The following is a 23,843-nucleotide window of genomic DNA, read 5'->3' as shown; positions in this document are numbered from 1 at the left end:
GCGTGGCTCAGCGGTTGAGCATCGACCCAGGATCTAGGAGATGGCGGTTCCATTCCCGGTCAGGGCACAGGCCGGGGTGCGGGCTCCTCGATCCCCAGCAGGGGGCGAGCAGGAGGCAGCCGGTCAATGACTCTCTGTCATCACTGATGTTTCTCTCTCTCTCCCCCTTAAAAAAAAAAACCAAACAGTAGTTCTTAACTGTAAACAAGAGGCTCAAGCCTCTTTCACAAGAGACACATTAAAGCACAGTGAGAAAAAAATATTTACCCACCCGATTGGCAAATATCAACAAGCAGGAGAGCCTCTCTGTTGGCAAGGTTTCGGGGAAACAGACACTCCTTTGGGGCCTGTGGGACAGCCTGAGGGCACCAGGTAACACAGTTTCCCACGCACACAACCTCTGACCCCACAGTCCCACCTCCAGTCCACCCTACACGGGCGCGCATAATGTAATTACAAAACTATCGACGGCAGCGTTGGGAAGCAAAAGGTTAGAAATAAATCAACCCCCCACCTAGGAAACCGGTCACACAAATGACGGTCCAACTGAGCGGCCAGGGCACGCATGGGGGAAGCTCTTCCTACACTCTGTGGAAATCAGTGATATTCCAGGAGAAGAGGCACGGGGCAGGGCGGGAGAGCACACAGCTTACTGCTGTTTCTGCAATAAAGGAACAGAAGTGTGTGTGTGTAACCGCTGCTTTTGCAATCAGACTGGAAACATTACTTGAAGGGAACTGGACAGTGGCTGGGGGAGTGTTTTAATGTAAATGTATGCCCTGTTTTTTTAAAAATAAACATAAGCCCGGCTGGCGTGGCTCAGCGGTTGAGCATTGACCTAGGATCCAGGAGATTGCGGTTCGATTCCCGGTCAGGGCACAGGCCGGGGTGCGGGCTCCTCGATCCCCAGCAGGGGGCGAGCAGGAGGCGGCCGATCCATGACTCTCATCATTGATGTTTCTCTCTCTCTCTCCCCCTCCCTTCCTCTCTGAAATCAATAAAAATATATTAAAATAAAAAAATAAACATAAGCTCTGAAGGGGTTAAGGGAGCTTACGATAGGCACAACTATTACGTATCTACTCTGATAAACACAGGCGCCCACCGACGGCAGGCTGTATCACAACCTGGAGCTAGAGAGCTCCGGGGACGCACGGCCACCACTTGTTGAGCCTCGAACAGAAATGCAAGAGGAAGGAAATGCTGCAGCTGCCCCAGAGCCGCCACAGTTCCAAGAAGCTGAAAGGAGCTGCTGTTGGCGGCTGCGGTTGAGCCCCGCCGAGCCGGCGGCCCTCTCCTGTGGCATGAGAACACAGAAAAATATTTCCTCAAACAGTCAACAGCCCTGCCCTTGTGGAAACTCGCAGCAGCTCAGGCACCGGCTCTTCACTCCCGTCCGCACACCAGGAGACCACAGAGATACGCAGTTCCCGAGAGTTCCGCCAAGGCAGAGTCCGTCTCTCTTTACACACGAGGGACAGGTGGGCTGGGGTCAGCGATCACACGTAGCATCAGCCACAAACCATGCACGACTTTGGAAACTGTGACAGTCTCTGAGACGTGTACTCGGAGGCCTCGCAGTTAACTTCGCATCAACATGAAACAGCGAGACGAGACCTGGGCTGGGGCCTCAGAAGCTCCTGGAGCCTGGAGCTTCAGGTCTCCAGCTCGGTGTCCCTCGGCTTGGTCACCTGCCCTCCACTCAGAGCCGTGGGCACCAGCTCGGTGACGGGACCTGGGCCACACGTGCAGACAACACCCAGGGCACAGCGAGCAGAGGGCAGAGAGAGCGGCAGGTCCAAAGCCCGCACAAAGGAGATGTTTGGGAATTGCGAGAGAGGTGGCCAAAGTCGAGTCGCATGAAGATCCACCGAACTGGGGGGTCACCAGCGCAGTGGCCGCGGGGTCAGGGCAAGGCAGCCGCAGGGAGGAAATGGGCCAGATCTGCGAGGCCTCGGTCATCTCGTCGCCCGGCAGGCTGGCCAAAGGCCCGCAGGCCACAGCAACGAATGCGTGGGGGTGAAAAGCACCGGCCTGCGGAGCAAACTCAGTTTCCTCCCAGAAGCCCTTGCTGAGGGGATGGCGCTGACCTCTGCCTTCCCTCATCCGGACCCTTCTGTGCACGTCACCGATCCTTCGGGACCACGCAGGACCCCAGCACCCAGGCCGCCGCAGCACCATCCCCCCTCCCCCAAGCCCCTTTATCACTCATCTCAATTTCTCATTCGGACCCTCGGTCACACAGGCTCCTACCACAGCCATCTGCAAACGCTGGCGGGCACTGGCTGCTGGGAGAGAGAACTCGGTACAGTCTCTGTCCTTTGGCCTCTCAGGACACAGCTGGGGAGACGAGAGGCACACACACGGAGACGTGGTTGCATCCTGTCGTTAGGCAGGGGCCAGGGGGACAGAAGCGGGAAACGTGGCAGAAGGCTGAAGGAGCTGGGTGACAGGGCCTTGAGGGACACAGGATTTAGATGGACCGAGACGGTGGCATTACGAGGGAAGGCCTGTGTGTGTTTGCGCTGGGGGCAGGGACCGCGTGTGGCATTCAGAGTGGACGGACCAGAACAGGTTACTAAACACTGACCGACTTATACCCACATATTTACTTTTCACCGAGAAGAATACTTTAAGGAAATACCAGGCAAGGAAAAGCCCGCGCTGTTCTGACGTGGCAGATTTCAACTTGTAAAACGCATACGGAGTTTCTCACTTCGGATTAATAAGGGATTACTGCCCAAAAAACGGGGTTACTGTTCAAGCTTCTGCGATCTGGCAGAAACACCGGGTCAGGGCCTCGCCGCCGGGAGACTCTGGGACTACGTGGCACTGGGAAGTCAGGCTGGCTGCGGCAATGGCCTCAGCAGCAGTGGAAAGATAGAAAAGTACATAAGCTGCTGCTCTGCATGGCCTCTCCCTGCGTGGATGACCGCTGACCTCCTGGGGAGCCTTCCCAAACGCTCTCTTAATGGCCACCTCCAAAGTTAAGTTGCCTGGCTGGACGCCATGGGCCCAGGATGACCTAGAGCCCCGACCCTATGATTAGAAGCTGACCCGGGGAGGGGACTTCGGGTGGCTCGCAAGCTGCCATCAGGGCTGACTCATTCCATGGCTCACGGTGACGTGGCATGTAGCACGTGGCATGGCAGGCGGCCTCCTGGGGCAGATGAAGAGCTCTGAGGAACACACGGCCCTGGGGAGAGGGCACTGCTAGGCCTGGCAGATGGTCATCTGGGTGGGAACGGGGATGGCATCTCATCGGGTCACGGGACAAATCAACGCGTCAAGGGTTCCAGCTTTCCGTAACAGTGACAGCTGGGCTTCCTAGAATTTTGTAGAGGGGGCAGATTTCCTTACAAGCCCAGGAAATTGCTTTCCTCAGCCCAGGCCCCCCAACAGACTCCAGGATGGTGGCCCTTTCCTTTCTGGCTTGGACGGCCTCCTGGATAAGTGACCTGCTAAGGCAGGGACGGCCCAGATGGGCAACGTCCAAGAGTCGGATTAAACCTAAACCTCCCGCCCCCAGACGCACGGCAGGAGACAGTGAGTCACAGAGAGAGGAGGCAGGCGGCACATCCCTGACGTCTGGGCCTAAAAACCCCACATTCCGGGAACCTATCAGTCCTGGGAGAGCCGGATGTCCGCTCAGTCCAGGAACAGAGGACAGTAAGTAGCCCAGATCCTGCAACTCAACCCTTTGACCTTGACAGTTTGGGTTTGGGCTATTTCATCAGAAGCACAAGTGATTTCAAGATGAAGTCACCTGAAAATATGACCTCATTGGTGCTAGTCATCAATCCTTGGTCTTTTTTTTTTTTTAATCCTTACCTGAGGCTATTTTTTCCCATTGTTTTTCAGAGAGTGGGAGGGGGAGAGAGAGAAAGAGAGACATTGATGTGAGAGAGACACGTTGACTGGTTGCCTCCTGCACATGCCCTGATTCAGGCTGGGGATCGAACCTGCAACCGAGGTACATGGCCCTTGGCCAGAATCGGGACCCTTCAGTCTGCAGGCCTACACTCTAACCACTGAGCCACACCGGCCGGGGCCCTCCCTGGTCTTGATAAAGATGGTTTTTCAGTCTTCCCTCTGTCAAGAGCTCTCTTGCGATGGGAGGTTCCAGGTAAACGTGCTCTGAAGGCCTGGTGCCCACGTAGCTCGCTCATCACCGACCCTCTTGTCAGTGGTCAGTGGCATCTGAGGAAATGTCCGCACAGTTCTTGAGATCAGGTCAATGTCAGTATTAAGACCCTGGGCAATTAGGAGCTTATCCTACGGAAAGGGCGAAGCTACAGTGTTCGGCCAAGGAGGGGAGGATCTAAGTCTGACCTGGGATCTCTGCGAGCAGGAGGGAGTTAAGGCGCATTTAAGCCCAAGATACTGAAACACTTTTCACCTTGAACTCGCTAGAAACGAGCTGAGCTGGCCCCAAGCTTCTACCGCGGGGGGTCCCAGGCGGCAGTGGGACCAGAAGGGAGCGCACGCAGCTGCACTGAGCGACGTTTTACTGAAGACGGACCGAACAGCCACCGCCCACATCGAGGCCCCTCGCCCTCGCTCCCCTGGCGGTACTGGCACTGCAGATGGGCACCTTCCAAAAAGGGGGCGAGGGGGGAGACGGCAGGGGGTGCAGGGGCACAAATCCACAGGCCTGTGCTCTTTAGATCTGGAAAACAGCCCCTTGCATGGCACTAGCAGGGGTCCGAGTTAGAGCTTCCCCCTAGAGCCCTTCCAACGCCCTTCCTAAGCTAGGCCAAAAATAGTGCGCATTGCACATCTGTGACAAACCACTATTTGCCCAGGCTTTGATTTGGGGAAGAAGAGAGAAAAATGGGTATTTACGGTTAGGAAGTGAACATATATTGACAGCAACCGAGAGGGAGCTGGTATTGTCTGAGAGGAGAGTCAAAAACTGTTTTTTCTGCCTTATCGGAAATCACGAGGAAGCGGTTGTGCAGAAACCAATCGAAAAAGTGCCTTTAGAAAATTTCTGCAATGAAAAAGTTTTTCTAAAATGAGGCTTTTTTAATACCTCCCAACCATGGAGTCTCAGAGCAGTGGGAACACGCTGGGGAGACGCCCGTGTAGGGAGAAGGGCAAAGGGGCTCGTTGTGACAGAGGCGGGGGAAGGGGAGTCACGGGGAGTCACCGGGAGTCACAGGGGGGTCTCTCAGAATCCGTGCCCTTGAAGTTTGTTCCCAGGATAAGAGGCATTTTGGTGCAGAGAGAAAGGAGGGGCTCTGGGGGGAGCCAGGGGCTACCGGCCCCGGGGCAGGCACTTCGTGGGCAGTGGGAGCTGCCACAGCCGGGGTCACACTGAAGTGTGCCTGGGTGCCGGCCGCTCGGGTGGCACTGTGCCAGGGGAGGTGACTCGGGAAACTCCTGCGGAAGCCCAGGGAATGGTAGCTACACGGGTGAGTACGTATCAGAGGGTCCTGAGCTGTATACTTAGGGTCTGTGTACACACAGGGTTTTACAATATGCATGTTAAATTTCTTACTCAGGAAAAAAAAAAGGAAAATCCTATAGATTTTTCTCATAATTCTGAACTGAGTTTTTGGCCTACGAGTTTCACTGAGAGCAAACACCTCTTGAGAACAAAAAAATGAATCACTAGGTAAATATTGACCTGTTGCTAAGTGAACGAGAAACGTATGGCCCCATCCCAGCAGCGTTTTCCTCTGGACACTGAAAAGGTTCACCCCTAACGCACGGCTGGGCCGATTACCTTAAAACAGACCGAAACACTGACTTGAATGCTGAGAGGGGAAACAAATCCCCGATTCTCCTGTTTTCAATGTCCACCTTTCATCGACTTTTTTTCCTACCCCAGAACAGCAAGGGGAAATGTTCTGATTCCGCTCAGAAGTCGTAACAACCGGCTGCGGTGGGTCAGGGTTACTGAGTGACACCGCCGGCCTGTTGTAAATCAGTCAACTGAACTTTCTACCCAGACGGTGTCTGTGGAGGCTGCAGACAGGCTTCCTCTAGAAAAAAAAACCTTCAAAGTCCCCGGAGAAACCCTTTTACCCATAACAGACATGTTTCCTGCCCTCAGCTTCAAATAGATGAGAGGCGGTGACAGAAAGTGCAAGACGGCCCGGCCGGTGTGGCTCAGCGGTTGAGCCTTGACCTAGGATCCAGGAGGTTGCGGTTCGATTCCCGGTCAGGGCACAGGCCCGGGTGCAGGCTCCTCGGTCCCCAGCAGGGGGCGGGCAGGAGGCGGCCGATCCATGACTCTCATCATTGATGTTTCTCTCTCCCCCTCTCTCCCCTCCTCTCACCTGCACCCGAAGGGAACCAAGTCTAGAGTCACAAACTTGGGCTCGCTGCCCCTCTCTGCTGCTCTGCATCCTCACATTGAAAGGAGGAAGGAACCCAACCCCAAAGCTGTTAAGAGGATTGAAAGGCCAGAGCCCTGACGGGAGGCGCAGTTACTCAGGAGACATCAGCAGGGAAACGCTGACCCGCGTGTCTCCTGAAAACAGTCCGTGTGACATAAAATGTACCCTTTACGAGGGCGGTTTCCTCTCTCAGAAGCAGCGCTCCCCCGGCACGCAGGCCTGGGCCTCACGCAGGGACACCTGGCTCGCCTGGAAGGAAGGCACCCTGTTTAGGCGGTGGCATCTCTTAGCTCATGTCAGGCCATTTTTCACTGAGAGATGGCGAGGCCCCAACTCGTAAATCCGTGTCCTTTTGCTTATTAATTATTTTGGGTAGAGCTGGTTCTTCTGTCCTAGCAAGAGGGGGCATCCGATACCCGGCTAGAATGCTGCCCAAGGTTTCTGTATCCACCTAAAAATGACCACCGTTTTCTGCCGTGTCCTTGTCATGAATGCTGACTCCAGGCAACCAAGATCGGATTCTGTCTCCTACCCTCCGAAATTCAGACCGAGACTCTAGCTGTTTGAACAGCCACGACGTTACCTTACAGTGGCCTGAAGGACACGCGGGACAAGGTTGGTTGAACACCGCCCAGGCCAAGGGGCTCAGCAGGCGCGGGACAGGGTACTCACTCTTTGGTCAGAAGAGGACAGGACTTGAGCAGAAAGCGGGAGAGCCCCGAGTCCTGGAAGTAGAGGTCCGGGGGGGCGGTGGGGCTCTTCAGGTTCAGACAGCGGACGATCACGTACAGCACGGCGGCCACCGCGGCCAGCTTCACCCCGTCAAACACGGCCGGGAGCTCGGGGGTCTCCAGCATGGCATCCATCTTGGCCTGGGGAGCAGAGGCACAGGGTAGCTTTAGGGCTCAGCGAGGCGGGTGGAGCCCGCACGCGAGGAGACAAAGCCGGCGACGACTTGTCCCATCCAGATGTGTCCACAGGGCCCGCCCGGGTGGATTGCCATCAGCACCTTACAGCTGCCCGGGGACTGGCAACCACCCAAATCACAAACAGTCCTGGGCACTGATAAGCTGGGTCGGGTGTTGTTTTATTTAAATTTAATGAACCCCTTCTGAGTGAGATAAGCAAACTGGGAAACGCTGAGAATAGCATCCTTCAGGGAGTGGGAGAGCAGAGGACAGACGAGTGGCACCGGGAGTGGCACTCCAAGCCCTGTTCACGGGCAGCCTCAGGTCTCTGCACACTTAACCCACACGTCCCCGGTGCACCAGGTGTGTGGGAAGGTCCCCGTTTACAGCCGAGGACATGACGTGAAATGGGACTGCGAGGGCCCCCAGCCGTGGCTGTACTGCCCCCTGGCTCCACCCCTCTATTTTTAGAGCAGAATGAGATAAAGTCACCTGGGCCTGACTGGTCATCTGCTCCTCAGGTGTAAAGTTCAGAGCCAGCCCAGGTCACGGGGATCCTTGCTTCTGGGGGTTCCGGGCAGTGTGAAATGGAGCTCAGCCAATCCCCGCCCCCACGATTACAAAAATCGGCTAAAATTGTACCAAATTCAATTGCTAAGCCAAAATTAAAAACTGGAGGGAGGCCCGGCCGGTGTGGCTCAGCGGTTGAGCATCGACCTAGGATCCAGGCGATCGCAGGTTCAATTCCCAGTCAGGGCACAGGCCCGGGTTGCAGGCTCGATCCCCAGTCGGGGGCGTGCAGGAGGCAGCCAATCAGCGACTCTCATCATTGATGTTTCTCTCTCTCTCCCTTCCTCTCTCTAAAATCAATAAAGATATATTTAAAAAACAAAAACAAAACTGGAGTGAGAAAACTGCGTGCGCGTACCTGGCTCTTCCCAAGCTCTCTTACTATTTTATCTTCTGAAGCAGTCTGACCTCAATTAAGAGATACACACGTGGAGACACATACCTCCAAACACATAAGACAAATATCCACGAAAAGCAACAAAAATCCAGTCTTTTCCTTGCTGCTCAGCAGAAAAACAGAACATCAGCTGTCACCTTAAAAACCAGGGAAGCCACAGGCTCGCAGAACAAGAGAGAATGGGACTCTCCCGGCCAGGGTAGCTATGGCAACGGCTTCCCCTGAACCGGCTCCCGGTGGCCTCTGCCAAAAACAGGCGGCAGGAGGACTCAGCCGGCCAACAGCGCAGGCAGGACGGGGGGGCAAAACAGCCTCCCAAAGACATGTTCGGGGCACAACCGACGGGCCCTGTCCAGCCCCTCAGCGAGGCCAGAGGGGATCAGAGGCCCTTTGCTAAAGTCCAGGTGACTTTGGCAAATGCAGGGCCCAACGGCGCTGCAGCTGACCTCGGGCAGGGCTCCGGGCTCAGCGCGGACTGCAACCAGAGAGCGCAGCTCCTTAACTTGCCACAGGGCAAAGAATTTAATTTTCTCTCGTTCTTTAAAAATATGTCTTTATTGGTTTCAGAGAGAGGAAGGGAGAGGGAGAGAGAGAGAGAGAAACGTCAGTGATGAGAAAGTCACTGATCGGCTGCCTCCTGCATGCCCCCCGCTGGGGATCAAGCCTGAAACCCAGGCCTGTGCCCTGACCGGCAATCGAACCTCGATCTCTTGGTTCATAGGTCGATGCTGAACCGCTGAGCCACACCGGCTGGGCAAGAATATAATTTTTAATAAACCATCCGACACAATTTTGCGTCTAGGCTAGACCTCCAAATATACGGTCAGCTGCAGCCACCTTTGAACTTTTAAGAGCTGGCAGATTCCTTAAAACTCAACCTCTGGGGACATGTCCCCCCCTCAGGATGAGCTATCTATAAATTCCTAAAACAAGGATTCTAAACTTGGGGTCTGTGGGTCCCCTACAGGATGCTAGGGCCCAGGAACCCCGTGGCAGTTTGTGTGATGCTTAATTTTCTGGAGAGGGAGGATCTGCAGAGTCAATCAGTTCTCCAAGGGGTCTGTGGCCTAAAACATCCACAGTACCGCATTCAAAGATGCTCCCGGGTTGAACCTGTGGCCCCGGCCACTTGCCTCATCAGGGCCCTGCCACCTGTGCCACTCAAGCCACCAAGAAACGCTCAGGATGATATAAGTCGTCACCATGGATTTTTAAGAGCCATAAACAAGACCTAGCGGGGCATCCAGAATGCCTCTGACCTGATGCAGGTGCTCTTCTCGCCCCCGTGGTTGCAAAGAGAACAGAGGAGACCAGCAGGTGGCTCGACCAGTTTCCCTGTTGGTCTGGAGCAGACTCATCAAATAAAAAAAAAATAAAACAGCCCCCCCCCCCCCCCGCTTCCCCTCCCTACCGACTAATGTGAGGGAGGTAGGAGAAGTAAAACAAGAGCCTGGACAATACGTACCTATGTCCTTTGTTCCTTGCTACTGGGAATATTCACTGCTGTACAGCTGGGCCGGGCAGGTCGGGTCTCTTCCTCGGATTTACCTAAAAGCTGAAGAGATCGGTGACAAGAAAGAAGCAATTTAATTGAAATACAAGCACGTTCAGGTTTCCCTGCACCTCAGGTCTTGGGGGAAAAAGGCAGTTTCTGTAATTGACACGTGCGCCACACGCCTGCTGGGGGGAGGCTTTGTCGCCCCGCAGAAGGACGGGCCCTCTCTGGTTTCCAGGGCGAGTTACCTGGCGCCCTCAGAACTCTGGCTAAAGCAACTCGCCTGCTTTTACCCTTTATCTCGTGACATAATCTCCAGAATCGCAGGGGAGATATAGTCCCCGTGTAACCGAGGACATAGTTTAACCAGGCTTTAGGTCAAGACGGTGAGGGGGGAGAAGGCACAGAGGGGATAGATAAATGGTGATGGAAAAAATAAAATAAAATAAAATAAAATAATAATAATAATAATAATAAAAAGACAGCAGTCTGTTGCCTCACTGTTTCTCTTGCAGACATGCAGCAATGATGGAAAAAATATGAGCCGGGAAAAGTAAAAAGGCACAGGCGGGCTCAAAAACAAGGTGCCAGAAAGAGAAGGGGGCTGGAGTAATTAATGATGGGGGGGGGCTGCAGGGCCTGCAGGGTCTGGGTCCGGCTGGCTGCAGACAGGCACCAGGAGCTAACTGCTCCCGTGAGACGGGGAGCCAGGGCCGGGCCCACGGTGCTGAATCTCCATGGCTTCCAAAGCAGCAGGGATTATAAAAGAAAAAAAAATTTTTTAAAGGTCTGTGGGACTTTATATAAGGGGACCTTGAGTGATGTGATAGGCAGAGTCCTCCTACAACCTTTTTAAATAGCAAATGCAATAGAGAATTAATTGACGTAACCCTTGAAGAGTGACAAGGGTTTAAAATGGAACCCAAGTCAGCGAAGGCAATCCTAGGAGAGGCTGGTAATTATTATGGTCCAAATAGGCAGCCCTGAGTCAGGGCTTGGACCCGAAGGCCGGAGCAACAGGGCAGTTCTACCACATGTCGCTAGGGCCACTGCCCTCGAACCTCAGTGGGCTCAGGGCACTTGATGACCGACTGTGTGCCTAGCAATATGCTAAGCATCGTATGGGACTGCAGTTAAGCAGAATTCTCATTTTAACTGGGGAGAAAAGTTGCTGTTAAGGCCAGATCTGCTTTAGAAACTTGGGGACACGAAAAATCAGTCCAGGAAATAATTAGGCGCGGGAGGGCTTATGGAGCAGATGGATCTAAAGCTGGGCCTTAGGATTTAGAAGTGTAAGTGTGGGAATGAATATATGTGCGTGTGTAAATGTGTATATAGGTATTAAGTCAATAATTAACTGGCAATTTTAGCACAAAACTCTTGAAGTTCATTTTAACTTAGCTCGCTGCATTTTATTCCATGCTGCTCTTCCTTGCCAAGTTCCACCTGCCGCTACATGTTCATATTCTGAATCTGTTCGAGACATAACAAACTTTGCTTTCGTTGCACTATTTTGTGTGCCCCTGTCCCCTCTCCGGGCAGGTGAAGTCACTTAAATGAACACGGGACAGCCGAGACAGGGAAGTCACCCCGAATGACTGGAGGGCTGGGCATGTGGAAGGCGGAAAGTGGGCCTCTCCCCGCCCCACCCTTGTGTACCTACCGGATCCTCCGACCGTGGGCCCCGCACCTCCCCTGCTCCCACCCCAGTCGTTTTATGAGTGGAATTTAGATGCTATAAATCACAGTTAAAATTCCATCTGTAGTCTCCACATTAACAAAGAAACCCGAAGTGCTGCCAAATACCCAACAGCAAAGGGACATTCAGCGCTGCCCTGGGTCTCTGACCTGCTGGACGGGCTTGTCCACCAGTGCGAGGGCCTGGGCTTCGCTCTTGGGGCCAAGAGCGCTGTTTTGCAACAGAGGCACAGATGCAGGGACAGACAGGGCCCCTGTGCTGGGACAGGCTCTCCTCTGGGGGTTCTGAGGCCTGGGTCTCAGTGCCTGCTCTGCCCCCTCCCATAGCCAGCGACCTTGAACAAGTCACTTAACCTTTCTGGGCCCTTAAGACCTCATCTGTAAAATGAGAGGGTTACGTTAGAAGTACATGATACCAAAGGTCTCTTTCAGCTCAAAATTTCCGAGATTCTCGGTGTAGAATTGCAGCCGTTGGCTGGGGAGCAGGATGCGCTCTCTCTGAGCCGGGTCACAGAAGACAGCCTTTCCCAGCCGACTGCGGGGACCAGCGAACACCACAGTCCACAAGATCGACAGCCCTCGGGGCCTTTGTTCGTCCCTCGGGTGAGTTAGACACTCAGGCACCCTCAGCGGTGTCCTTTGCGCCGATCACCCCACCACACTCACTCTACCCGCAAGGGCGCAGGGCGACTGCAGCCCTGGAATATTAACTAACGACCCCTGACAACCCGAAACCTACTGTGAAGAGAGGAAAACCTGAGTGGAGACCTCAAACACCGAAAACTCACTGCCCTGGGTAGCGGGGTGAAAAACGCCCCCCTAGAATCCACATCTACGTAGGACCTGTGAGCGGGGCCTCATTTGGAAAGAGGCGCGTTGGAGATGGAAGCGAGTTCAGGCGGGGTCACGCTGATCAGAGGGGTCCCAGCCCACGAGTGGGGTCCTTATATGAAGAGACAGAGACAGGCACTCGGAGGAAAGATAAAAGCAGCGATTGGAGCAATGCGCCCCTAAGCCCAGGAACCCCCGGTAGCCAAGGAGAGGCCGGGGACAGACTTCCTCTGGGAGCCCTGGTTACCCAGCAAGCTCCCCCCAGGAGACCAAAGTCAGCAACCGACGCAGACGCTCCCAAGCTACGGGGTAACACAATACGAACCGTGTTCTGTGCACAGATATTTACTGGCTTGGCTGCTTTGCCCCTGAGATTCAGCTAAGTGCCCCCCAAATATCAGCCGCACCATCACCAGTAATAAACCTCTCCATGCCGCCTTGGTGAACTCCCCGATCCAATGGATAGAAATGACCGCCAAAGAGGCTCTTTCTCAGACTCGGGGGCCTCGTGAACAGCGAGAGAACCAGCGGACTGGCCGCCCGGCCTCCTCCAACACGTTTAAAATGAATCCCAGGCCACCCTCTTGGTTCCTGTAACACGGAGCAGTGACAGACTTAATAAATCACTGAGTAATAAGCGTCCACTGTCAAGTTCCACTCACAGTTTCAAGGTGTGTCCTTGTGTCTGTGCTAAAAAGGGTCCTGGAAGCGTGCAGTCCGGACCCTCCTCCTGACATGTACCCCATTCTCCTGCCGAGGGGGGATGCCTTGCAAAACTACACTCCCTTTCGGACGTTCACCCCACTCCCCGTGGGTTCCAAAGGTATCAGCTTTGTCCTAAGCTCTGTTGGGGCTAAGACAGGGCGTCCACAAAATGATTAGAAAACAGCGCCAATCCACACGTAACTAACTGTGAGGTCCTGAAGCACCACCTATAAATACTGGAGGAATTCAAAGCAGGGGAGCCCCAGGAAGACAAGGGACAGGAGAGAAGGGGAGGAGGAGGGGTGGGCGCAGACGTCGGGCTGGGCTCCCCGGCTGAGGCAGGGCCCGGGAATGCTGGGCAGCCAGGACAAGAGGGACGGGTTTGGGAGCAGGGGGAGTGAGTCACTGCGGAATGAAGCTTCGGGGCTTTACTTCCGAGACAAATGCCAGAGGTCAGCCTGAAAGATGGCACCGCACGCACGTCGCATGTACGGGCTGGGCCGGGGACGGGGGGGGGGGGGGGGGGGGGGGGCTGGCGTGTGGCAGTGGGTGTGACTGGGGGTCACCTGACCCGTGGGATGCTGGGCAAGCCTTTGTCATTCATTCACCACGTGAACATCCCTGCGAGCCCTCGAGGGCATCCGGACAGCCCTGTGCGACCTGCTGAACTCTGCAGGGACCTTCATTCGGGAGCCCATCCCCTCCAGGCCCTAACAGTCCCCCCTCTCCCCCTTTCTTTTACAAAGGCCCTTTCTTATCCAGAGAACCTGAAGGCCTCGTCTCTGCGTAACAAGGATGACTCACGTCCCTTTAATCTCTGTTGGGGATTCTGGTCTACACCCTACACCCGTCTGATTCAATCCTCGCGTGTAAATTGTGCACGAGTCTGAATTTACGGTCTCGAGCACCCGGTGGGCAGTCTGTAAATGTTTATTGATCGAGTCCGTGGGGAAGGCCTAACGTATCACCACTCCCGCCCCTGGTGCAGGATTTTCTTACGTGATTATGGCAAAGGGCTGAGTTGAGAGGCGTGGCCCCCATGAGGCTGCCCAGCTGCTGTGGGTGGGGACAGAGCTCAGCCTGACCGGGGCTGTCAGCAGCTTCTGGAAAGTTGAAAGACAGTCTCCAAGTTCACGCAAACAGCTATCCATCCAAACGCAAGCTCTGCATTTTCTATCCCTTGCAGAAGTGACTGTCCAAGGCCATATTTCTTTCCCCCTTTTCCCTGGGTGTCTAAAGCAGCTTTTACTCGCTTCCAAGAATTATAAATCTACCTCTAAAACTGCTCACAAATAAAGAGATCTCAGGGCAAAAGCAGGCTGTTTGAGGCAGCGGAGGGAAGGAAAGGTCCCCAAAGAGGGACAGGATTTACCCACTGACTGTTAGCGTTCAGATAAACACTGAAATCCACTGGACGGCTCATGCTTTCTGCTACTCCCCCCAAGACATCAATGCAACAAAACTGTCTATGGCATTTTCCATCGGACATGACCTTATATGATCTAGAAAACGGACTAATCCTAGGCTAACCCAGACTGAGATGTGTGTGCTACTATAAAACGGCAATCCTTTTTGACATCCAAGGAAAAACGGAGAACTTCCTTCTCAGGCATCTGTGGCGTCGGAAACAGGTTTGTGGAAATAGGTCAGAGCAACCAGTGTTACCAAGATTTCCGCTTCATTGAGGTGCCCTCTGTGGGTGCACCCCGATGCTGGGGTCACGAGGCCGATCACAGAGGGGTGGACACATTCACAGGCGTGGGGGAAGGACAGGGCAGGCCCAGTGGCAACTCTACCGCTTGCTGGCTGAGTGACTCTGGGCCAGTTTAACCTCTTTGCACCTCAGTTTGCTTCCCTATTACACGGGGGTAATAGGAGCATCCTGCTATTATAATAAAAATGAAAAACACAGCCTGGCTGGTGTAGCTCAGGGGTTGAGCATCCACCTAGGAACCAGGAGGTTGCGGTTCGATTCCTGGTCAGGGCACAGGCCCGGGTCGTGGCTCCTCGATCCCCAGCAGGGGGCGAGCAGGAGGCAACTGATCAATGACTCTCATCATTGATGTTTATCTCCCCCCCCCCTCTTGCTGAAATCAATAAAGATATATTTTTTAAAAAAATTAAAAACCAGACCCAAGGCTAACCTGGCAGTGGTGTGCTCACCCGAGAAGCAAAGGCGGGTCTGCTTTAGCCAACACGGCCAGAGGAACCCGGCCTACAGACAAAGGCCTGGGCCTTCAAGACCCTACTCGGTCCAGATCCTGGGCCTGCCTGTGAGCATGTACAGGGTCCCATCCCCATCCCAGACCCTTAGCTTCTCTATCGGGCACCCTGAGAAAAATCTGTAAGTTTGTGAGCCGCAGGCGAGGGGTCGAAGGTCCAGCAGCGCTCTCTGGGTGATGGGAACAGGCCGCCATATCTTCTAAAATGACAGAGAACTACATGACAGTAAAAATTCCTATTTGTGTAAGTCTACAGCTTATCAGATGCTTGGGATTTTAATATATGACCTCAGTTCCTACTCGAACATGTCATTAAAGGCACTGGTGTGGATAGTTAAGGCCAATTACAGAATTTACTGTGTACAAAGTATGTTCTCAGACATTACCTCACCACACTTCTGTGAGTTATGATTGATGCAAGTGAGGAAATCGAGGCCCGAGAACCCTCTCTCTGCCACCCCTGGGCAAGACTCTAGGAGGACAGAGAAGTGAGGCAGGCACCTATCTGCCTTAGGGGCCCTTCAGAGGGCTGGATGGATCCCAAACACTTCAGTCCCCCTGACTAAACATCATGTGTCAATTTCCATTAACTCAACCTTCTCCTAAATCTAAATGTGTTCTGTGACCTTCCCTCGTTTTGAGTGTTAAAATAGCTTTTTTTTTTAAAATTGATTTTTTTAAATATATATATATATCTTTACTGATTTCAGAGAGAGGAACGAAGAGGTAGAGAGATAAAAACATTGATTAAAGAGAGTCTTTGATCAGCTGCCTCCTGCACGTCCGACCCTGGCCTGTGCCCTGACTGGGGATCGAACCCTGATCTCCTGGATCATAGGTCGATGCTCAGCCACTGAGCCACACCGGCCAGGCTAAAACATCTTTTCTTAAATGGTGGTAATAATGAGAGATAAGGTTGTTGTTTTCTGTACTTGAAAATATTCACGTTTGGCAATCTCACGTTGGACTTCCTGATTTGTTTTTACTGTTCGCATCGACATGACTAAGTAAACAAGGACAAAGCGCCCTCTCCTCATATTACATAACACGGTATCTATGGCAAGCTGATCGATGATGTGGTCGCCCAGCAATGGGTAAAGACCAGAAGGTCATGACTCTAGATTAGAGTGGCTGACTAACACCTTCAAGATTCAATTCGAATTCAAGGTGACTCGATTAGACTCGGAGGGAAATAAAAGCAGATTAAGGCACATTAAAGGAAAGAGAAACACACAAAGGCAAGAGCTGGGAGCCACAAAAACCATAAGACCACGTGGACATCAGCCTGTGCAGTCACAGGAAATTCAAATATGAAGAACCTTGTCTTCTTCTAGAGCCATCACCAGCAAAGGCTGAGAAAGGCCGGGTCAGGCTCAGACCTTGGAAAGGGCCAAGGGATTTGGAGAACTTGGGAAACACCGCTAAGGCGAGCGACAGAGACTCTATCGATATAGTCCCAGATGCTGGTCTGGGAAACATGGTTGGCAGAGGCGCAGGTTTGAGAGCTGGTTTTCTGGGAGTGAGAGAAAGGAAGGGGTGGGGCATCCACCAGAGCCACCCAAGCAGGAAGTCCCCGGAGGAAGGGCAGGTCCCCTTCTGATGCCCGAGGGCGAGGGCCAGCCTGGGTGCAGGGCCAGGAGACAGACAGATGCTGATGTGAGCATCAGGAAGACCGGAGCCTTCTCTAAAGACCAGAGAAAACACCCAGAAGGCCAGGCAAAGGGCCCAAGGTCCGGGGCCCTCAATCTCCAACATTTCCTACTCTACCATCATAGGATGGCCTTTGGGAGATGCCCTCTACCTCCCAGGCCTCTTCCCAGGCTCAGAGCTGCAGCTTGTAGAAGAAAAGCATTTGCCCCCAAATATCCACACGATGCTGTAGGATATCTCCATGCCACGGTGCTGCCCAAATAAGGCTGGTTCTTAGCATCCTTAGAAACAAAAACCATGGGTATTAAAAACAGATGGCCTTGCCCTGGCCGGTTTGGCTCAGTGGTTAGAGCATCAGCCTGAAGACTGAAGGGTCCTGGGTTCAATTCCGGCCAAGGGCACCTACCTCGGTTGCAGGCTCGATCCCCAGCGCCGGTCAGGGCGCATGCAGGAGGCAACCCATTGATGTGTCTCTCTCACGTGGATGTTTCTCTCTCTCTCTCTCCCCCTTTCACTCTCTCTGAAAAGCAAGGGAAAAAATGTCCTCAGGTGATGGTTAAAAAAACAAAAACAAAAACAAGCCTTCATAAAAAATGACGCAAAAGCTCTTTACATACTGCCAAGGAATATTAAGTGAAAAAAAGCAGGGTTCCCCAAAGCATGCTACCATTGATACAAAAGGGAAGGGGTGTTCATAACACATCTGCTCAGAGAGGTATAAAACATCCTGGCTGTGCATGGGACACCTCTGAACGGTGAAAAAAATCAGTAACACAGGTGCCTCTAGGGAACAAAACTAGGTGGCAGAGTCGGGTGGACAGACACACTTACTGTCTAACCTCGTGTGCTCCCCGAATATTTTCTTTCATCATCTAAATGTATTACCTACTTAGAGAATTATTTCTGAGTTGAAAACATTAACATTTTTAGGGTGTAATATACACGCAAAATAGTCTATATGCAGCACACCAGACGCACTTGCTAATGGGGACAGCTGTGCTCCTGGCACACGCCAGATGCTCAGTTCGCTGAACTTAATGGACGTCCACTGAAGGAAAACAAAAGAAAATCAGAAACCAGGCAAACCCAACGGTCTCAGTGTTCCGATCCTCTAATAAGCTCTTTTTTTAAAAAAATATATTTTATTTTATTTATTTTTTATATATCTTTATTGATTTCAGAGAGAGGGAGGGAGAGGGAGAGGGAGGGGGAGATAGAAACAACAATATGAGTCATTTATCAGCTGCCTCCTGCACACCCCCAACTGGGGATCGAGCTCGTAACCTGGGCATGTGCCCTGACCGGGAATTGAACCGTGATCTCCTGGATCCTAGGTTGATGTTCAACCGCTGAGCCACACCGGCCAGGCTCTTTACCTGTACGCTGCTGTGCTACAAAAGATGGGAGAATGGGTCCTTGTGCAATAAGGTCTGCACCCTGCTGGGCCCTGGGCACAAGCTTCAAGGGCAACCACCGGTCTGGTCACCTGCCCCCTCCAGCCATTTTATAAACAGAAAAAACATTTAATTCAAAAGCAGGATGCCCTGGAACCAAGACAACAAAAGTAAATGCGCAAATATGAAAATGATCTCACCCGCAATGCGATAAAAAACAGAATATGGTATGCAGTAGGTCAGAGCAGAGTTCTGCCACGTGGAGTTTTATTATATTGGAAGTCTCTCTTTGCTACAGCTTTTCACAGAGCCAGGTTTAGGCAAAAAATAAGACAGACTCTGCCCCTGGCTTCCATAGGACCAAAGAAATGTCAGGTGCTCTGCACAAGGGCAGTGGGAAACCCCTATACTCCTTGTGGGAGCTGCCAGAGATTACGAGGAGGAAGTTGTGAGTAAAGAATGAAAGAATTTACAGTAAACTAGAAGCCCTTTCTCCAGGACATGAGAAAAGAGTGAGATAGAGAGAAGGGGGCCCATTATTAACACACAAACAATGGAACTAAGGCGATTATTCTAAGACGGCCGAGCTCTAGAACCTCCTAGACAAAACCAAAACCAAACTCTGAATCGACTCTTAAAGAAGGTGCTAATCAATGAAGTGATAATCTTTGGTTTATTCTAGAAAACACCTAAAGACAGACAGAGAAGGGAAAACCACAAGTGACAGGTATCTCCTAATTAAAAGGGAACTGACTGGCAAACAGAGTAGGTATTTATCAAAACTGCAAAGGCGATCAAAGGAATGAAGGTGAAACTAAAAAGGAAAGAGAGGAAACTTCCCGGACTGAAACGAGAGGAAAGTCTGTTGTTCCACGACACTTGCCATCTGGTTTATTTCAAGCTCAAGAAAAGAACCAGAGAGACGCAGAAAAACCAGTGAACAAGCTAATTTACCGGCAAGAATCAGTCCCACACTTGTGTTTCTGGCTTGCAGGCCAGGTGCTGCCGGTGCTCCCCCAGCTCGGATGACTAAGTAACTGGCTTAAATGCATTTGACACACGATCCCTGAACTTCCGAAAAGCACTTAATACGGTGGCTCATGAAATCTTAATCTAAAAATGTTCATCCATTTATAATCAAGCTGCGTCGCACTGACAACTGGGGAGGCGGGCCAGGCGGAGGGAAGAGATATTTTGGAAGAATTAGTGGAAATTGGTATCATCGGGGACTATCACTTTGAGGGATCACCCTCCCCGCCCTTTTAAAGACAATAAAGCAGATTTGGAGTCTAAAAAGAGTGTAATTACAAGGAGAAAAATAAATGCCCGGATTCAATAAAAGGCAGAAAAATAAATAAAATGCAATGTGACTTGGAAAACCTTACAGACATCTGAGCTACCATAAAATCTGGAATATACTTAATGAATTGCAGGGGAGAAAGCAGGGGAAAAAATAAGCCCCTGGAAGAAAATATTGGGTGGTAGATACGAAGAGAAACTGTATAAAAGGGCAACAGGACATCGTGTTCAGCAAATCTATAGTGGTTACCGTGTGCCAGGCACTGTGGTAAGTGCTTCAGATAGAGTAACTCAGGCACTCCTCAAAACCACCTTCCAATCTAAGTACCATGATTATTCCTGGTTTATAGGTGAGCAAACAGAGGCATGGAAAGGTTAAGTAACTTGCCCAAAGAAGCCGGGCTAGGGTTCGAATCCAGGCACTACGACACCAAAATCTGTTCTCCTAACCTCGCTGGACTCCCCTAGAATCGAAAATCGAAACATCAAGTGTGAGATGACTAGGCCGGGAGTGAAACACAAGTCATGAACTCAATAGATCCAGGGTCACCAGAGCACCCTTCTTTACTCGCGGCTCTGTGATGACCAGCCGGCCCTGTGACCTCGCCAGGCCTTGGTGTCCTCACCTCTGTCTGCATTGAGAAGACAGATTGGATGAGCTCTGTCTACCGTGTCTTCAGCTCTAAAATGCCACAAGTCCACGCTGCATATGGACTGATCTGCTTTCTGACTGGCTATTCAAAGGTCCGTTCATCCTAAAACAGGCAGCCAGTGGGGTCAAAGTTCCCGGCCCGCTGACCTTCCGAAGATTAGTTACGTCCCCTCTGTTCAGGCACATGACAGAGGGTAGCCAAGTGGTCCTGTGCGGTTTCTCTTTTGGACTCTACTTAACGTGGCTGTAACAACATGGCCCTCAAGAAGCTCTGGGTGCAGATCACGCTAATTCTGACCAACCTACCGTCTCCCCAAGGCCCCTCTCATGAGCCTGTTCTTGGGCCGCGGGTCGAACTGGTTCATGGGTTGTGAGAGGAAACGGAATGATTAAAGACCAGCAGCAGCCCACAGTCCAAACTCAGGAGTTTCCAGGCCGGCTGAATAAACCTTCCCTTTTCGGTACAGTCCATGCTCTTTGCTAACACCCACTCTTGAGAGCTGAGACCACAAAACTGGTTTACCGGTCAACTCAACAATCCTAAACTAACCACCCCCCCGGGGAAGTATCCTTATGAAGCTGGGCACCAAAGGTCACCCGGGATGCCCCTGTGAGCGCAGAAAAGGCCTCCCAGGTGGGTCCTGCAGCCCTCCCTCGGCGTCCTTTCCAAGCATCCCCGACAGGTGGCCGTAATCTGGCCTCTGCCTGGACACCTCCAAGGTCGAGGCGCTGGCTGCCTGGCCTGGCAGGCGGCCCCCTGCGCCTGCTGGACAGTCCTCCTGGTGGGGAAAGCCCACCGAGCGCCTAGGATGGAGCCAAGGAGCGCAGATAAGCTCAGTGAAGTGTGTCTCCAAGTGGGCCCCAAAAAGCTGCCTTCCTACACCTGGAACGCATCGGTCCCAGGCGCACCCCTGGAGCCCCCAAACGCAGAGGGCCCCTTGGATGCCCGAGGCGGTCATGGGGCTCCTCGGCCCTCTCCTTCCAGGTGCGCACCCCGGACCTCCATCACCAGCCTACCCGCCCTCCCAAGGGCGCGCACCGATGGAGGGACGGCCGGCGCCCTAGAGGCTCGGGTCTGGGGCTGTCCCCAACCTCGGAGCCTGGGGCAGGAGGGGACAAAGGGCTTCCAGGGACGCGTCCAGGCTCCCTGCGAGTCGGCCCTGCGGGACCCCGGCGGCGCCAGGTGACAGGCCCCGGGGATCCCCGCGCGCAGGCGGCGGCGCTATGGGCCGAGCCCCGGCGAGGATGGCGGGGACTCAAGGGAGGGGGTTGGCCCGAGCGGCCCGGGGCGCGACCCGGGCTCAGCGGGGTTCGCGCGGCGGCCGTGGCTTTACCTGTGAGCGGTGACTACAGAGGCCCAGCTTGTCCCGGGTCCGAGCGCCCGCAGCTCCGCCGCGCTCCTGGAAATGCAGCCGGAACCCCTGGCCAGCGCAGCTCCCGCGGCTACCGGCCCCGCCCAGGCAACGGCCGCCACGCCCCTGACGACCGCTTCTACCACGCCCCTAACCTCGGGCACCCGCCGGCTCATTGGACGGTCCAGCCGCCGCTCTACGAGCCCCGCGCTCTTCCTGACAGCCCATTGGTCGGGGGCGCTGCTCCTCAGCCTGAAGGCGGGAGGGAGGCCTGAGCGAAGACAATTGGTTACTTTTGACGTCTTTGGCCCGTGGGCCGAGGCCTGATTGGATAAGGCGGGCCCGGAGGGGGCGGGAAAAGGGAGGGAGGGCTCAAAGGTGGGTCGTGTTGGATGTTGCCGCGGGCGGGGGCGGAAACGGGGGCGGGGGGAGCCCCGATTGTGATCTCAGGCGGGTGAGGCGGGGGCTGTGCGAGGTCTGGTGTCGCCTGGGGTCTGGAGGAGAGGAGGGAGGCCGGCTGGTAGCTCACCTGCGGGACCTGATGGCTCCAGGATGAACGACAGACTCACCTGTAGCCCAGGACACAGGGAGCAGAATTGGGGGTCCCGCCCAGGGAGGAAAGTGGGGGACCAAACTGCATGGACAGGGTGTGGAGGCAGCGGCCTCTATCCAGCCCCTGGGTTCTGGGGAAGCCAGGAAAGAGTGCCTGGCAGTGTGGACCCCAGTTCACTGCCCCCCCCCCCCCCCCAGTCCTTTCAAGCCTTTTTAACAAACAGCCTCGCTCAGGGAAAGAATGTAGCCTTTGGAGTCAGACCCAGACTTGAGCCCCCCCCCCCCCCGCCCCACTACCGCCCCCCCTGGCCCCCCGTTGGCAACATAACAAGTTGCATGGCCTTGAGCAAGTCCCTTGTAGCCTCTGCTGCATGCACCCTGATTTCTGCACTTGGCAACGGGGAGCAACAATAGCAGTTCCTGAGAAGACGAAATAGCTCCCTAAACAATAACAGAGCCCGGGGCTCCGCAGGCGCTCAGTCAGGACTGGCTCCCCACCCACGCACCCCCCACAGGCCTGTGGAACTAGGCCCAGTGCTAGAAGTCTACGAGGCTGGAGAAGGGAAATGGTATTCGTAGCAATGTTAATTCCAACCCCCCCCCAACATATTTTAGAATTATGACAAGGATACACGGAGCCTCCTTTTAGCCTGTTCACTCATCCAAAGGTCCAGTGGCTCCAGTTAACCCCTTGAAGGCGGATCAGCACTGGGCCAGACACCACTGCATGAAATCTATCAGCCAAGGAGTGGAATTCCTGGGGGTGGGGTGGGGGGCTTGAACAGAATATACCCTCTCAGGCCTGAATTTAGCCCCAAACTAAATTTATTTTTTCTATCCGGGGAAAGGAAAATGCAGACTTCGGTAGCAAAGGATTTTAGCGAAGGACCCCTACAGTTCTGACTCTGTGTTAAAACAGTTTGGGGCTTCCAGCCCTGCCGGCGTGAACATCGACCTAGGATCCAGGAGATCGGGGTGTGATTTGTGGTCAGGGCACACGCCCGGGTTGTGGGCGCGATCCCCAGTTGGGGATGTGCAGGAGGCAGCTGATCCATGACTCTCTCATCATTGATGTTTCTATCTGTCTCTCCCTGTCCCTTCCTCTCTCTGAAATCAATAAAGATATTAAAAAAAAATTAAAACAAAACAGTTTCGGCTTCCAGAAAAGAGCTTCAGATCTGTTGCCAGTTGGGTGTGTTTGTGTGTATGTCTGTGTGTGTGCTTGGTTCTGCTCCCCTGTTTTATAGTACTGTGAGTTTTAAATAGTTCTGCTTGGTGGCCAAACCTAAGTCTGTACCCCGTGCTAGGGAGACAGGCCTGGCCCAACATAGGGTTGCCTCTGCTTGCGTTTGGTAAAGGAGACTGAGATGTCTCGTTAGGTCCTGAAGGGCATGAAGTGGTCCCTGAGACCTGGGAAGATTTCTCCAGCTTCACTCAAAGCCGCAGAAAGCAGCCGTGAGGAGTAAGCTGCAGATGAACTTACCATTGGGCAGATTGACACCCCCCCCCAGGTCAGGACCGTAGGTTCAGCCAAGATTTCCAGAGAGAGAGGTGTTGATCTGGTTCAAGAATTCTAAAGATGAAGACTTTCATTGGCCTCTTCCCCATATCCTGGAATATGGGCATTGGTGGTGCTGGCACAGGGGCTCAAATGAGCCTGAGGAGGTGTGACCTGGTCTAGCAGAGACAGGAGCCCCCCTAAACATGGAAGGGGAGCGCGATGGGAGGTGCTGGACAGAAGAGAAAATTTCCATTTGGCTTTTCCATCTCC

The 23,843-nt window shown here is 53.4% G+C and overlaps 1 protein-coding gene across 1 annotated transcript in view; it reads right to left on the bottom strand.

Annotated features, from left to right (window-relative positions):
• ABHD2 (abhydrolase domain containing 2, acylglycerol lipase) overlaps window positions 1–21,585 on the bottom strand; it is a 33,500-nt gene extending 11,915 nt beyond the window's left edge. Inside the window, exons 1-3 of the mRNA XM_087829075.1 lie at window positions 21,503–21,585; window positions 9,688–9,777; window positions 7,020–7,219 (exon numbers count right to left, since the gene is read on the bottom strand). Of these exons, the coding sequence (XP_087685201.1) occupies window positions 7,020–7,213 (194 nt within the window). The 5' untranslated portion in view covers window positions 7,214–7,219; window positions 9,688–9,777; window positions 21,503–21,585. The remainder of the gene's footprint in view (window positions 1–7,019; window positions 7,220–9,687; window positions 9,778–21,502) is intronic.
• Window positions 21,586–23,843: the final 2,258 nt, after the last annotated feature.

This window comes from Miniopterus natalensis, chromosome 22 (assembly GCF_054644295.1).
Source record: "Miniopterus natalensis isolate mMinNat1 chromosome 22, mMinNat1.hap1, whole genome shotgun sequence".
NCBI classification, from domain to species: Eukaryota; Metazoa; Chordata; class Mammalia; order Chiroptera; family Miniopteridae; genus Miniopterus; species Miniopterus natalensis.
Note: the sequence above shows the minus strand (reverse complement) of the source record. Positions and strands in the feature narration are given on the sequence as shown.